The sequence below is a fragment of the Odocoileus virginianus genome, chromosome 24 (assembly GCF_023699985.2).
Source record: "Odocoileus virginianus isolate 20LAN1187 ecotype Illinois chromosome 24, Ovbor_1.2, whole genome shotgun sequence".
In the NCBI taxonomy this organism is placed as follows: Eukaryota; Metazoa; Chordata; class Mammalia; order Artiodactyla; family Cervidae; genus Odocoileus; species Odocoileus virginianus.
Genome location: NC_069697.1, coordinates 26,178,351 through 26,196,474, shown reverse-complemented (window position 1 = coordinate 26,196,474; position 18,124 = coordinate 26,178,351). Strand labels below are relative to the sequence as shown.

At 49.2% G+C, this 18,124-nt stretch overlaps 1 protein-coding gene across 2 annotated transcripts in view; it reads right to left on the bottom strand.

Moving 5' to 3' along the window:
- Positions 1-17,752, bottom strand: part of GALNT6 (polypeptide N-acetylgalactosaminyltransferase 6) — a 36,373-nt gene extending 18,621 nt beyond the window's left edge. The window contains exons 1-4 of one of the 2 annotated variants that reach the window (XM_020892966.2): positions 17,660-17,752; positions 9,356-9,581; positions 5,174-5,766; positions 2,752-2,924 (exon numbers count right to left, since the gene is read on the bottom strand). In XM_020892966.2, coding sequence (XP_020748625.2) covers positions 2,752-2,924; positions 5,174-5,664 — 664 coding nt within the window. In that variant the 5' untranslated portion in view covers positions 5,665-5,766; positions 9,356-9,581; positions 17,660-17,752. The remainder of the gene's footprint in view (positions 1-2,751; positions 2,925-5,173; positions 5,767-9,355; positions 9,582-17,659) is intronic. The other variant, XM_070454399.1, reaches the window with a different exon arrangement.
- Between the last annotated feature and the right edge of the window lie 372 nt (positions 17,753-18,124).

Genomic DNA, 18,124 nt, shown 5'->3' with positions numbered 1-18,124 from the left:
TGGAGTCGGTTGCCATGCCCTCCTCCAGAGGGTTTTTCCAACCTAGGGATCAAACCTGCATCCCCTGTGACTCTTGGATGGCAGGAAGATTCCTTACCTGCTGAGCCACTTGGGAAGCCCTCTAGAGAGAAGGGCATAGCTTTTAAGAGGTTGTCAAAGGAGGCCAGGACCCAGGAAAATAAGAATGGCTGGTTCTGGTTTTTCAGACAGGTGATTCCGAGATGCTGGACTCAGTTCTGTGAGACAGTCCAGGGCAACAAGGGAGAGGCCACCAGAAGGAACTGGAACACATCTGGTGACCTGAGAGGGGCAGGCTCTTTGGAGCGGCTACTGCCAAGCCCCTCTATTAGGCACAGGCCACTCTGCCCTTTTGAAACTGCCCATGCCAACCTGGCACTATGTCATTGACTGGCCTGGTCCGAGGAGTCACCCAGCTGGGCAGCATGCCTTTTACTTACACAATTCTGAGTGACAAGCTGAGACAGTTTAGAAAACTCTACCACTTGTGATTCAAGGGGAGAAACTTCTGAGGGACGGGCCACTTGGGGTTGTGGGAATAAGGGTTACTAGAGAGCCCAGTTCGAGCTGGAGGGCAATGGATACACTGGTTCCCATTCCTCACAACCATTCTGTTGCTCCTAAGACTCCCCGGAGGCCACTCCCAAGTCCCAATCCTCTCTGCCAGACTCTCTGCCCCTCCCTTCCCCAAAGCTCATCTCTCTGCTCCCTATCCACCAGACCCTTTCACGCACCTCTGATACTTGTCTGCCCTTCCCAGGCAAGTGGGAGCTCCCAGAGAAAATGGGCTCACAGAGCCCATACTCAGCGCCTCTTCCCTCTGTCCGCCCTGGCTCTAGGCCTCTTTCCCAGAGGGCAGGAGGGGGCTGGGGGAGGGAAAGGGTACTTCAGCAGCTGGGCCGCCGGAGGAACCCCTATGGTTCCTGCCCTCAATATGTGAGCACGGGCATAGGAAGCCAAACTGGGAGAGCCCAGACCCCACTTCCCACCTGGGAGGAAGGCGCAGCTCCTAGAGGACCCCAGTCTACTGCTGCAGGGGTCCTCAGTGCTTTTCTAGTTCTGGCCCCGGCATCCCATGCTTGAGTGACTGTAAGGACTTCCTCTCTGGACCCAGGTCCTCTGCTTCTCTTCCTGACAATCACCCTCCCCAAAGCTGCCACCTTTCTGAGACGAGGTCACTCTCCAGCTTAAGTACCTTCAATGATTCCTTTTCTTCCCCCCAAATAAATACTTTTAGCACGGTGTGGATTTCATTCAGGCTTCCCAGGATGTGCTAGTGGTAAAGAACCTGCCTGCCAATGCTGCAGACATAAGAGACGCAGGTTTGATCCCTGGGTCGGGAGGATCCCCTGAAGGAGGGCATGGCAACCCACACCAGTATTCTTGCCTGGAGAATCCCTTGGACAGAGGAGCCTGGCGGGCTATAGTCCATGAGGTCGAAAACAGTCGGACATGACTGAAGCGACTTAGCATGCACACAAGGATATCAGTCAACATCATTTTAGTGTCATTTCCCACAGCACAAACACGAATGTTTGTGAAGCTCTGCTGATGCTGTTCCCTCTTCTGGGGCTGCCCTGCAACACCTCTTCTCTCCCTGGATACTCAGGCTTTCAGGTGCAGCTCTAATCCAACGTGGACGTCTCAGCCAGGCCACACAGAAAGAACATCTCCCAGAGTGCACTGCTCCCATACAAAGGATAAAATGGAACTAATGCATATGGAGCTCTTACTGGAGACTAAGTACTCCGCAGCACATGAACGATTTCATTTACCATCTATCTCTGATCCCTTGGCCACCTTGCAAGGGAGTCAACTATCTTCATTTTTAGAAGAAGGGACTGAAGGACTTCCCTGGTGGTCCAATGGTTAAGACTCCACACTCCAAATGTAGGGGTCCTAGGTCTGATCCCTGATCAGGGAACTAGATCCCACACGCTGCAACTAAAGGTCCGCACGCACAACCAAGAGCCGGCACAGGCAAATAAATAAATATTCGAAAAAACAACAAAAAAAGTGAGGATGGAAGTTCAGAGAGGCTAAGTATCTTGCCCAAGGTCAAAGAGCTAGGAAAAGTCAGAGCTAGGATTTGAGGTCCTGGGTGTTGGACTCTGAAGTCCATGTTCTCTCATGTCCGCTAGGGTGTGTTCCAGGTCACACCACTACGGCTGGTGCTGTAAGCAGTCATATGACTATGAGGGCTGTTAGCCCACTCAAGACGAGATCTGTCTAATTTGTCATTTCATCTCCTATGCCTAAGGCAGCACCTGGCGCAAATAACTCAGTAGATGTTTGTGGAAATGGTTTGAACCATGGAAGTTTGGTGAGCAAACTCACTTGCCTATTACCAACGACAGCAAAGGGCTTCTGAGATGGAATCTTTAAGAGCAAAAGAATGGTTCAGTAGGTGGGAAACAGAGGGGAGGGCCCATCCCCACCTTCTGCATTTCTGAATTGGGGTTGGGCTTGGCAGCTCTAAGGGAATCCTTGAGGCCAGAACACCTAAGCTTTTGGAGCTTTAGGGATCAAATGCAAATCAAGTTCAGGAATGTGGCTGACCTGCCCCCTAGCACCCACCTGCCTTCTTCCTGCTCCTGACCTTTATGATGAGCTGTGATGCCACACAACAGGCCACGAGGCAGTGTCTGCTCCCTTGGGAGCACCAGCAGGCCCTCTTTCCTCAGAGTACCAGGGGAGACCCCAGGCCCCTCCTTGGGGGCCCCCTAGCCTCACCGTCCGTGCTGGCATCATCCACCAGAATGATCTCCTTCAGCAGGATGGCAGGGGTGGTGTGCAGGACGCTGTACACCGTCCGCAGCAGCGTGGACCAGGCCTCGTTGTGGAACACAATGATGACGCTGGTGGCAGGCAGCGGGGGGCAGCGCCGGAACTTCTGGTCGACACACCTGCACGAACAAAAGTGCAGATACAGTTCTCCGGGTCCCTGGTTGTTCCAGGGGCGGGGAGGGCTCTGTCCACAGATTCCTATAAGCATCCTCTGCTCCTCGGAAGCCCCAGCCTACATTCCCCTTTGGAGCTGGGAATAGCGGCATGCTTTTTCCAGCTTATCCACTATTTGCCACCCACTCCAAAACCTGTTTCCCGGGACCTTCTTGGTGGTCCGGTGGTTAAGATTCTGCACTCCCAATGCAGGGGGCTTGGGTTCGATCCCTTGTCGGCAAAGTAGACTGCACATGCTGCAACTAAGAGTTTGCATGCCATAACTGAAATATCCCTCATACCACAGCTAAGATCAAAGATCCTGTGTATAGCAACTAAGACCCAGCACAGCAAAAAACAAACAATCGCCCCCAACCAAAGACACCCAAAACCTATTTCCCCCACCTGAGGTCCCAGAGGGAAAGTAACAAAGGGCAACTCTGACATCTGGAAGAAGTGACTACAAATTCCATATTCAATGAGAAGGAAAGACTTTACTCTTTACAGTGAATGGTTCCACTCAAACCCATTTCCTCACGAATTCCCTGTAATCCGATACTATTATCACCAACACTTTCCTGTGACTTTTCTCTATCCTCATCCACTCCAACCACTCTGGGGCACTAGGTGCACTGCCTCCCTCCCTGACATACCATCTCAGGAGGGGGTGGGAATGTGTCAATGCTGGATCTCAAGGAATTGTGCAGCCTAACACCCTTTCTTTCTTTTAAAAAAGTACTTATTTATTTATTTGGCTGCACTGGGTCTAAGGTGCAACAGGCAGGATCTTTAATCTTAGTTGCGGGATATGGGATCTAGTTCCCTGACCAGGGATTGAACCTGGTCCCCCTACATTGGGAGTGGGGAGTCTTAGCCACTAGACCAGCAGGGAAGTCTCTAAATGCCTTTTTAAAACCCCCTCTTGGGGTCAGAGAGATTTCTCAGGGGCCCTCCAGAGAAGACTCCCAGACCTCCTCCACTGGCTGCCCTCAGGCCCACTGCCCTTCCCTGTGAGGAGTCCTGGTAACTCAGGCTGGCTCCATGTTCTAGGACTCTAATACTTGGTCCAAGTCTGAGGAACTCCAGGTTCACGGCCCTAAAGAATCATGAACCTAGAATGAAAACTGCCATGTGTGGTCATGAACGCTCAGTCGCATCCTAGTCATTGCAACCCCATGGACTGTAGCCCACCTCTGTCGATGGGATTCTCCAGGAAAGGATACTGGAGTGGGTTTCCATTTCTTCCTCCAGCAGATTTTCCTGACCCAAGGATGGAGCCCAGGCCTCCTGCATCTTTTGCATTGCAGGCAGATTCTTTATGGCTGAGCCACTGGGGAAGTCCCTAGCTGCCATGTGAGAAAAGGCCAAAAACGGTATTCCTCTTGAGCTGGGAATGACAAAGTCTACACGAGAAAGACACAAAACCTTTGACGGGAGGCCAGTAAGAACACAGGCTGAAGTGGCTACAACTCAAAGATCTAAGAGCTGGTTCACTGCCCAGGACTGAAAGTACAAACAGGTTCAAATAATTGGTTGGAATGAGTTCATGGCCCTGAGTCTTCACTGAAAGAAACCAGGAGGTGAGCAGTAATCCTGACCACCAGGGCTGTTTTTGGGAAATGTCCTTTGTTAGGAGCTCAGCGGCAGAGTCCTGCAGTCTCCAGCCTCTTGGCAGAGGGCAAGGCCCCCAAATCTGTGGGCTGCAGTCAGGCACTCCTAGTCACCCCTTGGCCCGCTGTGGTCCCTGTCAGGAGTTCCTTTTTCTGTATCCTGTCACCTTCACAACTGTTTTTCTCTCTCACAGGTCTCCCTGAGACTCTGGCCTGACCATGATGCCCTTGAATCCCAATCCCTAGGATAACGACAATGGATCAGGAAAAGAAAGGAGGGCTTAGAGGAAACCCTTGCCCACATTCTAAAATCCCTATCAGGGACATCCCTGGTGGTGCAGTGGTTAAGAATTTACCTTCCAATGCAGGGGATGCAGGTTTGATCCCTGGTTGGAGAACTAAGATCCCACATGCCTCGGGGCAACCAAGCCCATATGCCACAACTGCTGAGCTGGAGTGCCACAACAAAGACCTGATGCAGCCAAATAAATAAATAAATATTGATATAAAATAAAATCCGTGTCAGCCCTTTACATTGGCTGTGGACATACCAGCCACGCCTTTGGCAGAATCCTGGCCTCATCCTGGGATACGGTGCTACTTACTCAGGGGGTCGGGTGTCTGGCCCCAGGGTCCTCTGCAGGGAGATGCGGTCACTGGCAAAGGCATTGAAGCAGTGCTTCTTATAGCCCTCTTCCTTTTCCTGGGTCTCCTGGGGTGTCCACTCTTTCTTCTGAAACGCTTTCCCATCCGCCCCAGGGCCATTGGGGTCCTGTGGCGGCCGTTCCCAGAATGGCTTCAGTTCAGTTGGGGTGTAGAATCCTGGGAGGCAGGACTGGTTGGTGGAGGCCAGTGTCTGCTGGGGCTCCGGAGCCCTGATCTGGAACTTGGGCATGGAGTCCCTGAGGTTGTGCACGGCCCCCAGCATGAGGTCCAGGACGTGGTCCTTCTGGCTCACCAAGGACCTCAGCCAAGGCTTCTCTGTGGCCTGCTCCCTGCCACTCACGTCCCTCTGCAGGATGAAGAGGAAGAACACGAAGGCGCTGCCCACCATGACCAGGCGCACGGTCATGTGGCGTCTGCGGAGCAGCCTCATCCTCCGGAACTGACAAGGACCCGGCTGAGTCAGTTCTGACTGCTGCGCCTGGCCCTGGAAATAGCACGAGGTGTCGTGGTGGCCACACCCTGGGGCCTCGGCCTGAGAAGGAAGGATGAGAGAGAGAAATGAGCCAAGGCAGGTGCAGGAAGGGAGTCAGGGGATTTGCAGGTTCTCATCCAGGCTCTGCTGCTGAATGGTGACATCACCTTGGTCCAATCACGTTACTTGCCTGCACCTAAATTGTCTCCATCCAGATAAGAAGGAGAATGGACCCTGTTTCTTTCCTGCCCTAAGATTCTGAGGTTCATGGACCTAGAAAAACTGGAAACTTGAAACGCTACATGAAGAAATTTAATCAGTAACCACTTTTTGAAACAATTTGGCATTTTCTAGAAAAATTTAAAATGTTCACACTGTATGACCCCTGCAATTCCTCTCCTGGTTTTATATCTCAGATAAACATATGACCAAAGGCATGCACAAGAACATTTCTAGCAGTACCCACAAAAAAGGCAAAAATTAGAAATAATCCAAATGTCTATCAGCATTATAATGAATAAACAGTGTGAAGTATCCACAGCACATGGACGGCACAACTATGACAACGAATGAACCATTTCTATATGCCACAACACAGATGCAAGGTTGAGTGAAAAAAAAAAAAAAGAGGTTTCTGAAGAGGGAGGAAAGACATGGGAATAAAGGTACATGGGGGACTTCAAAATAAGCTTTTTTTTTTTAAGTCAATGGTGGCTGCTGGCAGCACTGCTATTCTTTATATCCTATGCACATTTTGTCAATATTTTCTGTATCTATTCATATTTAATAAAAAAATTAAAAACAATTTTTAAATCTAAGATTCTAAGGACAGCACCTTCCAGGCAGGACCATGGCCCTGAGTATCTATCCTCATATATGTGGTACCAGGCTCAGAGGAAGAGTGTTTGCAAAACTTTCTGTAGACAGTTCTGCAAGTATAAGACTCATGGGGTAAGCACTAGATGTTGGTGGCAACAGACCTGCGCACAAATTCTAGATCTGCAGATTCTAACAATAATAGCACCTACCTCCTAGAGTTGTTTGTTGTAAGGATTAAGTTCAATGAAATAATTCCTGGAAAAAGCTTAGTACTCTCTGCACCCAGTCAATGCTCAGAAAGTGTTAGTTTTTATCAGTAGCAGCTGTGTGACCCTCGGGCACATGACTTAATCTCTCGAAACCTCAGCTTCCTCATCTATAAAGTGGGGGTGACTAATAACTAACCCACAGGGGGTGTGAGGATTAAATCAGAAACAATGTATATAAAATACTCAGCTGAGTGTCTGGCACAGACCGAGCCCTCAATTATTTCTATGATTGTCACTAATAAAACCCTGCTCAGTTTCCCAGCAATTATCCTCAGGCACCTGGTCTTTGGCCAAAGCCACACTCATTACTCTGTCTTAAAAAGAACTTCAGTGGAGCTGTGTTGTTAAACACACAAGCTGCTGCCTATGGAGAAGCCTGGTATTTGGAGTCACTCGGATCCACTTGGGGCACAGGTGGCTGTCATGATGTCAAGAGGGAGCAGGGGTCACTTTGGGGGGGGGGGGAGATGTTCTCTTTTAAAACCTCAGATTCATGCATATAGCAAAGAGACATGCATATAGTAAGTATCTGCTGGGCATAGGGGGCTGAAACTGCACACCTCCTGTAAACAGTAAGCATGAAGCAAGCACCTTTGTGTGTAGCAATCACACTGAATTTCTGCCTGTATGCAGCCACATCCTGAAAGCCTACCATGTACATAGCAAGCATGTGCTGAGTACCTACTGTATACAGCAAACATACCTAAGCACCTACGTCACACAAATATGCTAAAGAGAAACATTTTAAGTGCCTTCTGTATATAGTGCTTTTCGTAAAAAAAAAAAAAGATTCAGCAGCACCATCAAAAATCGAATCAGATTAAATCTTTTTGAGCATCTATTTTATATTAGGTATTGTCTGGGAGATAGAGGAGTTTTGTTGATTCTGCCAGTATTGAGTGAATTCCTGCTTTATGCCAGGTACTCTGCCAGATAGTGGCCAGCCAGAAGGTGAGCAAGCTACACTGCAGGGAGGACCATTTGAAGTCCTGCTCTTGACAAAAGACTGTGTGCAGTAGGGGCTGTTTCTCCCCCAAGTCTGGTGACCTCCCCGACCTTGCCAGCCACACTCCTGGTAATCATCTTCTACGCAGAAAGCCCAGCCTTCAAGGAGAGTACAGTCAATTGCGGGAGTCAAATTTTAAGCCAGAGGCACCCATCCTGAGAGAGGCATCCTCGGGGGCAGAGGGAGAGAGGATGCAGTAAACTCACTGAGTGGGGGAGGGTGATGTTTGTGAAGTCCCTCTGGAGAGAAACTTGGGCTGAGCCCTAATCCACAAGGAAGAGTTGGCTGGTGACGTGAGCACATGTCAGGCAGAGGGAACAATATGTAGAAAGCCCGAGATGCAGGAGACAGCATGATCCATCAGAGAACTCCAAGGAATTTGGTTTGGTGGGAGTATGAAGCCTGATGGGAGGAGCAGGTGATGGGTCTGGAGAGGTGGCTTGAAATGAAGTCATCAAAGCAAAGAGCTTGCCCTTGACCCGAGGCATGGGGAGCAGTAAAGATTAGTGGGAGCCCAGCATTACAGGAGGAGGAGTGTGACAGCTGGTGGAGGGCGTCTAGGAGATGCACCTGACTGGCAGCTGGATGACCAGTTAAGAGGAACTAGGGGGTGGTCTGACCCAAGATAGCATCAGTGCGGATGAGGAGGGAGGGTGTGGTGCCAGGGGAACTCCCCTGGGTGGTGAGGTGAAACAATCCATCCCAGCTGGGACACAGAGGGACACAGAGAGGTGTGAGATGCCTCTTTCCCCACCAGATTTTAAAATCTAGTTGGAGAACAAGAACTGGGTTCGGGGAGCACCAGACCCAGGAGGGAATAGGAGCAGGAAAAAAAATCTCTCTCTGAATACCCTTTTGCACTTTGAACCCTGACAACATTATCTATTCAAAGAGTAACATAATTTGAACTAAGAGCACAGACAAGAACAGTAGCCCGTGGGCTTGAAGAAGGCTTCAAGGAGGAAATGGAAATTCAATGTAGAGGCGGTGTCCTATCTAGGGGTTGCTGAGCTGATTGATGCCTGACTTTGACATCTCATCGATTCTGCCACTGCCCCAGCTAAGCACAGACCAAGGGCCGCAGAATGGGGAAGTGTTTGCTACAACAGTGTTGAACCATCTGAACGTGGCATTTCCCTGACACTTTGTCTGTCTACCTTCCGCTCCAACAAGAAAGAGGGACCACAGTTAGAAACAAAGGCATGGTACAGGCATAGCCTGGAAGTTACTATGCAGTCAGTTCCAGACCACAGCAAGAAAGTGGGTCACACAATTTTTTGGTTTCCCAGGATATAGAAAAGTTATGTTTATACCATACTGTAGTCTACTAAGTGTGCAATAGCATTATGTAAAAAAAAAAAGTACATATTTTAATTAAAAAATAACACTTCCGGAAAAATTTCAGCAATAGATTTGCTGGATATAGGGTTGCCACAAACCTTTGATTTATAAAAAACACAGTATCTGTGAAGCAAGACAAAGTAAAGCACAATAAAACAACATATGCCTCCTACAAAGCTTAGTTATCAGCTACTGCCAAGTGCTTAAGACTCACCTCCTCCAGGAAGGCCTCCCTGACTGACTCACTCAGAATCACCCAGGTCACTCCAACTCCCTCGTCTTGACATCGCAGTGTGATTCACCTTTGTTCCTTTGTTCCCTCCTAAAGAGAGACTTGGGGTTAAACTGAGCTCTCCCCAAGCATCTGCTCTCTCGATCCAGCCTGGCTGTCTAAGGCTTTCTCTCTGGTGCTTGCAGTTCCTCAAGGTACTAACCACATCCTGAAATGAAACAAGACACCTGTGATTAGCCTTGGCAGTAAGGGACTCTGGTTTGTTTGCTTGGCATGCGGGTGATGGGAAAGAGTCTCTTCGAAGGGACACAAAATCCAGTGTAAGTGAGAAGACTTTGGCTTTAAGGATTCCTGCTCTCTGCGTAGGAGACGATTACCAGAAGTGTGGCTGGCAAGGTCAGGGAGGGCACCAGACTTGAGGGAGAAACAGCCCCTAGTGCACACAGTCCTTAGGCAAGAGCAGGGCTTCACATGGTCCTCCTCGCAGTGTAGCTCGCTCACCTTCTGGCTGGCCAAGAGGTCCACGGCAAGTATGCCCAACCACTCATTCCCTCCTGCTGCTGCTAAACTTTCATTCCCAACTCTTTTTCCTCCAACCACCCTTGGGATTGCAACATCAGACCATCTTGATTTTAGTACTGAGATGATACCAGAAATCCTCTTATTCTGGGAACATTTCCTTAGACTGAACAAACTGTACCTGTTTTCCTGGCCTCATTAGTCAGAATACAAATTTACCTTTTGTCACTGGTATAAGGGAACTGAGGCTTCACCCAGTCCAATGTCTATCAAATTATTGATTGCAACTCATTATAGGATTGTGAAATACATTTAAAGTGTTGCAAATCGCATGGAAAAAAATTATTTAAAAGATCAGACTAGACTAAAGCAAAAAAAAAAAAACAAAACTACATCACAGGTAATATGGGTAAGTATTGTTTTGTTAAAATTTCATTTTGCTTATTATACATACATATATAGAGTAAGTGTACCAAAAGTCCTAGTATAATCTTATGCTTTAATAACTTTGGAAGTATAAACGCCACAGACTTACAAAGAACATCATTTGAAAGTTTAAATTTCTTTCACTTCGTTTCTATGAATTTTGAATAATAAATTATTATTTTAATGTCTGTCTCCATCCATTGAAGATGATAAACATTTCCTGATACAAAATTAAAATGAAAAGTTGTTATTCAAAACTCACATAGGTGAAAGGAATCACATTTTCAAATGATGTTTTTTGTTAGTTTGTAAAATTCATACCTCTTAGGTGATTAAAGTGTAAAATTTTCCTAAAGGTAATTCCCTGGTGGTCCAGTGGTTAGGACTCAGTGCTTTCACTGCTGTGGCCAGGGTTCAATCCCTGGTCAGAGAACTAAGATCCCACACAACAAAGCTTTCCTGAGACTTTTGAGATACCCTGTCACACATAAGAGGATACTAAGTTTTCTAGTAAAATGCCCCCCTTCCAACCTCTACCCATCCCCCCATCCCCTCCCCTCTCCTCCCACCACCTTCCCCAGGTCCAGTCAAAAAGCCAGTGATACAGTCTAATTCCTCCATTTTACATCCTAGTTTCCTCCAAGAAAACTTCTCTTGCAGAATTTATATCTCTAGTCTCATCCCCTTGTGTGCGTGCTAAGTTCCTCCAGGCCTGTCTGACTCTGTGTGACCCCATGGACTGTAGCCCACCAGGCTCCTCTGCCCATGGAATTCTCCAGCAAGAATATTGGAGTGAGCTGCCCGTGCCCTCCTCCAGGGGATCTTCCCGACCCAGGGATCGAACCCAATTCTCTTATGTTTCACATCTTATGATCCCACGTCTCTCAGGTCTCCTGCATTGGCAGGTGGGTTCTTTACCGCTAGTGCTACCTGGGAAGCCCCTCACCCCCCTTAGCAAACTGTTTATACTTCTACTTTGATCTTTTCACAGTCTCTCCTCTCTCACACCTTTGTGAACTGGACCAGAGAGGGCAGGTTGTTTTCAGCTTTTTATCACTTGCAAAGTTCTAGCACAAAGCTTGCATGTGGCAGGTACTCCGAAAACTCTTGTTGAATGAGATGAGGCCAATAGGGTTAACATGACCCATTTAAAGCCACAGAGGTGAGCCCTGGCTTCACTAAATGATGTTTTGAATGCGTTTGTGCATGTGAGTTACACATGTGGTCTGTTGCTACACACCAGTGAGCCACGTAGACTAGGTCCGTCTGAGTCCAGTACTCTTATTTGACAGCGAGGCCAGTTTGGTTAGGGGACTTCTGTTATATACAGCTCATAGCTCCTGGGAGCAGATGCCCATCTCTCAACTCCCAGGCACTGCTCTGTTCCCACCATTTTACCTTCCCCTTGGAGGTCACCTGGGGAGTTTGGGGACTAGTTTGGGTCTCCTGAACCTAGAGCAGGGCTATGTTCCAGAAACTCCCTATTTCACTCATAGATGCCCCACTTCCAACCTCTCCCCATCCCCCCAGCCCCTTTCCTCTCCTCCCACCACCTTCCCCAGGCTTGCCCTCCTCTAATTCTCACCTAGGACCACAAATGCTTTAAAGATGCCACAAAAGTAGTTTCCAGGTAAAGTTTCGGCTTTAGTGAGAACCAGGGTCAGCTACCCGGAACACGCCCTTGCTGGCCAGGTGGCCTATTTATAACAAAGTTTCTTTCTGTTTATCTAGGGAGCTGCTCACCTCCTAGAGATGTGGCAGCCAGGAAGTTAGCAGTGGCAACACCACCAACAGGGATGTTTGCTCAAGTTAGTCAGGCTATCGCTCAATTACAGGTTTCTTGAAAAGTGATGACTGTCACCACTCTCACTGGGAGCAGGTGTGTGACCAAGTTAACATCACAGTGGGGAGCCGACAGGTCCATTTCAAGCTACTGGTTGTGAGGAGGGGACCAAGAGGCTGTTTTGGACAAATGAGTCTCCCTTTTTTCTCCTGGGCAGCACTTTCTCAGTTATCAAAACCAACCCATCCTGCATTTCACTTCCTCTGTTCTGGTGCTGTGAACAAAGTAGCAAATTATCTCCTCCAAACCCCTCCTCCCACCTCTGACCTTTTTGATTACAGAATGGTGGTAGGTTTTCACTTTTCTCCATAATTATACCTTCAAAACACTTCAGCTTTCCCCCTCAACACTAGAGCTGCAGTACCTGGCTGTATTTTCCCAGAAAGACTCACTGAAAGTTATTTCAGTAGCAAGTCTATCAAGTTTTCTCCTGGGCTGATCTAGGTTCATCTTTTGTTTGCATAACATTTTGAGCTTTAGTTGCCCAAACACAGATTTTTCCTTTGGAAAAAACCCAATTGAACTTAACTCACACTGTGTCCCTAGAATAGGCTTGGCACACAGCAGGTGCTCAGCAAATGTTTCTTGATCTAGTCCAAGTTTGTAAAGTTACTGAAAAATCAAAATAATACTTGACCAAGCAGGAAGTTCATCAGCTCACAGGTTTTTGTTACTAGAGGATCTCCAGGTCCTGCCAGGTCGGGCAGGGATATGTAACCGTTTCCAACTGAGCCTTGAGAGTCCTCAGAACCTAGGGATGAAGAAGAACCCTAGGTGGGCATGGGCTGGGATTCCCTAATCATTTAGGAACCCTGGTGACAATCAGGTTGGGTTGGAGAGAAAGCCAGGGTCGGGGGCAGGGGAGAAAAAAAAACTTGAACTGAGTCTTATCATCCATCAACTGGCAGGAGGAGAGGGACGGATGGGGGTGTTTAACAGAAGGGGTATTCCTGAAGGCTTGCGTTCATCTTCAGGTTGAGGGGCAGGTGATGGGAGAGGACAGAACTGAAGCTTTCTCTTCTCTCTTCAGGTATGGTGCGCTCCTGGCTGTAGGACTTTTACCCAGGGCCACTGGATACCCGACGTGCCACAGCCTGAACTCAGGGTCTGTGGCCTGCCCCCTAAGCTAGCCAGCCTTCCCAATTTCCCCACTGTGGCCAGTAGCGTCGAAATCCTGGAAACTACTCTTGCCCCTACTCTACTCCCAGGCATGGAGTTTCTAAATGGGTTTCAACATCAGGCTCACTCCATGCACGCTCCTGCTGATTCATTCTCTGCCTCCTGGATCCTCTTCTTCCTCTGCCCTTTCAAAACCATTCTCTGAGACTGTGCTCTGATGACCCAGTATCTGGAGGATCAGCAGAAGTTGCCTGCCAGCTTCCTCTGCTCAGGCCTCTCTCTCCCTTTCACAATCTAGAAGGGCCGTATTCACACTCCTTTCCCGCCATTTGACTGTAGCAGAAACACGGCCTTGGCAGTCTGCTTTCTGTTTGCTCCTCACCCTCACTGGCTACCTTTTCCTCTTCAAAGCATTTTCCTTATGTTCTTGCTAAGCAGATCAAATAGCCAGCATCCACTGGACCATCGAAAAAGCAAGAGAGTTCCAGAAAAACATCTACTTCTGCTTTATTGACTATGCCAAAGCCTTTGACCGTGTGGATCACAACAAACTGTGGAAAATTCTGAAAGAGATGGGAATACCAGACCACCTGACCTGCCTCCTGAGAAATCTGTATGCAGGTCAAGAAGCAACAGTTAGAACTGGACATGGAACAACAGACTGGTTCTAAATCGGGAAAGGAGTACATCAATGTTGTATATTGTCACCCTGTTTATTTAACTTATATGCAGAGTACATCATGAGAAACGCTGGACTGGAAGAAGCACAAACTGGAATCAAGATTGCCAGGAGAAATATCAATAACCTTGATAAGCAGATGACACCACCCTTATGGCAGAAATCGAAGAAGAACTAAAGAGCCTCTTGAAAGTGAAAGAGGAGAGTGAAAAAGTTGGCTTAAAGCTGAACATTCAGAAAACTAAGATCATGGGACCCAGTCTCATCACTTCATGGCAAATAGATGGGGAAACAATGGAAACTGAGAAACTTTATTTTCTTGGGCTGCAGAAGGTGACTGCAGCCATGAAATTAAAAGACACTTGCTCCTTGGAAGAAAAGCTATGACCAACCTAGACCACATATCAAAAAGCAAAGACATTACTTTGCCAACAAAGGTCCGTCTAGTCAAAGCTATGTTTTTTCCAGTAGTCATGTATGGATGTGAGAGTTGGACTATAAAGAAAGCTGAGCGCTGAAGAATTGATGCTTTTGAACCGTGCTGTTGGACACGACTCTTGAGAGTCTCTTGGACAGCAAGGAGATCCAACCAGTCCATCCTAGAGAAAATCAGTCCTGAATATTCATTGGAAGGGCTGATGCTAAAGCTGAAACTCCAACACTTTGGCCACCTGATGAGAAGAACTGACTCATTAGAAAAGACCCTGATGCTGGGAAACATTGAAGGTGGGAGGAGAAGGAGATGACAGAGGATGAGATGGTTGGATGGTATCACCAATATGAATTGAGTAAGCTCAACTCATGAGCTGAGTTTGAGTAAACTTGGGGAGTTGGTGATGGACAGGGAAGCCTGGTGTGCTGCAGTCCATGGGGTCGCAGAGTCAGACACAAGTGAGTAACTGAAGTGGACTGAAAGCAAATTATGTTTCTTTTCTCTAATTCTTACCTGAAACTCCCCTCCTCCAAGAAGCCTTCTCAGACTAAAGGGCATCTTACTGCCATTAGTATTGGGCATGTTTGTTTCCAAGTTTCACGGCCCATGTTTCTTCATGTAGGACTTCCCCACTAGATTTTACGGGGGAGGGAGAACCAACAGGTTTAGACATTGGGCTGCCTAGGTCCCCTTTTCTTTCATCTTCTGAAATCTTTAAATCCTGGTCCCCAATCTTCTGCCTCTAGTATGATTTTCCTAACTGGTTCACCTAACCTTTCTATTCCTACAGCATCCCTCCATCCTGAGGTATCTGGTTGTTAATTCCACGCCCTGATCTGTCTGTTCTTTGTTTTCTGCTATCCGCAGAGCTGAGGGTGAGGATTGAGTTTCTTCATTTCTTCGCATCTCTACCTAGGGTTGAAGACCAGGCTGCACAGGAGACTGGAGAATAACCTGACCTCCCAGGGCTCTCAGGTGCCACAAAAGAGTCTTGTAACAGTCCTTCTTCTCCCCAGACTGAGGCCATCCTTGTTCGCTGGGCAAGCCTTGTACACAGCACAATTACAGCTTTGAGCCCGACACAGAGACAGGCACTGCCCTGCACTTGACCTCTCATTCATTCAAACCCTCACTCTCATTCCCATCAAATGAGAAAGGGTATGTTGGGCTTTCCCAGAGAGGAGCAGAGGGCTGTATGATGATCAGAGTTCACCCAAATCTTTGGCACAGCACCTGGGTCCCTCTAGGGCAGAGAAACCCACTCTGGACCTCAGCTTCATTTCTAGGGCTGGAGATGTCAGAACATGTCCATGAAGCCAGAGCAGGTTCAGAACAATACCAGAACCTTTTTTAATATCACTGCTTGCTATACCAAAGCAAGACACAGTTGCCTTTCTCCATTTTACATATAAGGAAACTGAAGCCCACGCAAGTTTAGTAACCTGACCAAGGACACACAGCTATGAAATGGAAGAGGCAGAATTTGCTCCCAAGCCCACATCTCTCCAAAGCCCACTATCTTAACCACAGCACCATGTTGCCTTGCACTTGGCTGGTGCTTGGAGCTTTGACAAAGCATTTCACATACACCTTCTCATTTGTTCCCCACCCAGGGAGTGTTTATGTGATTTGGCCAAGGTTAGACAGCTAATTTAGTGACAGAGCTGAGCCAGCTCTCCGCCTCCATTATACCCACTGCCTTGGCCCTAGGGTTAGTTGTCCCTCTGATTCCTGATTTCTGTTCTAGGCAATGGCTATGTGGGCTAAGCCCAAGGTCGTATCTCCTGTTCAGGTTTCTCCCAAGTGAATTTGGGGCTGAGATGTTTCCGATCTCAGACAGTTTTTGACATGCCTCAGGGCTTCCCTTTTCAGGCGTGAGTTCTTCCACGTGGGTAGGAGTCAGCTGTTCTGCTAACTATGGGCAGTGATTACCAAGGATGAGGGAGGGCTTTCCAGGCAGCCCAGTATTCTTCGTGGTTCCACCACCTCTAGACCACCTTCCCATTGACAGGTCTGCTCTGCTAACTGCTCTGGTGCCCCTGAAAGTTGTTTTGTTACCTCTGGGTGCCTAAAGTGAATGGCACTGTTAAGGAACAGGTCAGGAAATATCCACAAGGATGCTGGCTTCTGCTGGATAACTTGAACTAAAGTAAATTTCCAACTCCTCACCTTAGCTTGCGCTATTGATCACATGCATTTGCCTGTCTCATCCTTTTTGCTCTTCCTGTAATGGGCAGAGACATAGCTCATTCACTGCGAGAAAGGGGCGTGGGCAGTGTACACATATCTCTGGCAAAATGAGCACAAGCCCCAGGTTCTTTGGTGTGTCCAGAGTTATTAACCTCCTGCAGCGTCTGCAAACTGCATTTGCAGGTCTGATAGTTCACTGGGAGTGCAGTGTTAGAACCCTCCTTGTGAATGTTGCAATGGGGTGGTTGGCTAATAGAGGGGTCTGTCTTATGCTGTGCTGGCAAATTGACACCTCACCATCCCCATACACACAGAGAAGCCCTGTGCTAACCTCCGCAGAGGTCAGTGTCTGGGACAACAGGCTCTGGGGGCAAGTAACAAACTATTTCTCCTTTCGGTTGGCCTGGGGTTTGGGACAAGTGACAGGAAATCAGGAAGTCGGTGACAGTCACAGTCATGAACACCCATCAGACTCCCTCCCAACAATACTGAGCACACAGTTCCTGCCCTTTAAAGGCCCCAGTCTCCACAGGGAGGATGTCTGAGACTCTGCCCTCACCCGGGAGGTTTCTCTTCGCCGGCTCACTCCTTCTGCTCAGGAGCCGCGCCCCCCCCCGGGGAAGGAGGGAACCTCTCCGAAAGGTTTTCTGCGGCTGAGTACAGGGGGGTGGCCCGGCGCGGGGCGATGGGGGCACAAAAGGGATGCCAGGGCATGGGTGAGGGGCAGAGGTTGCAGGGTCCCGGAGGCAGTGCTGCTTGCACCGCTCCCACCCCACCCCTCCAGGACCCAGAGACCCCAGCTTTTCTTTCAACCTTTAAGGAAGGCGCGAAGGTGTAGGGAGTCCTACCGAGGGAGGAGCTAGAGGCCACCACGACAGATGGCCCAGCCCGGCCCTGCCCCTTCGTGTTGCTGTCGGGGGTGAAGGAAGAGGAGGAGTAGAAGATCGGCGGAGGCGGGAGGTGGATGGGGGACAAGGACTTGGGAGAGGCGATCTCGACCGGCAGCAAGTCCCAAGAAGCGGGAGGGCTCTGGGTTCTAAGGCCAGAGAAGGGTGGCGGGCTGCTTCTGCTGCTTACCTGTGGTGCCCGGGCGGAGCCGCAGCCGCGCGGCCGTGCAGCTCACCGGTTTCCCGACGGGACGTCCTGGAGGGCGGGGCCGGGGCGGGCCCTGCACAACCGCTGGAGCTCGTCCTCCCCGCCCCTCCCGGGTCAGGTGCCGGGGGCCGAGCTCCCCAGCATTGCTCTGCGCCGCGGAACGCCGGCTTGCTGCGGGGCCGCCCCTCGGCCCATGCACCCCGCCCCCGCCGCCGCGGCTGGAATCCCGGCTGCTCCGGCTTCTCCAGATCTCAGCAAGTTCCGGGGGCCAGTCTCCGCGGCCAGGCTCTGGGCGTCGATAAAGATTGGAGGGTCCCGGCCATCACAAAGACGACAGGCGTGAGCCGCCGGCATGTGCTTGGAACCGCAGCGTGCGGCGCGCGGGCTCAGTGGCTGTGTGGCCGCAGCGCTCAGAGTCTGGAGGAAGAGTCTCGGGAGCAGAGAAAC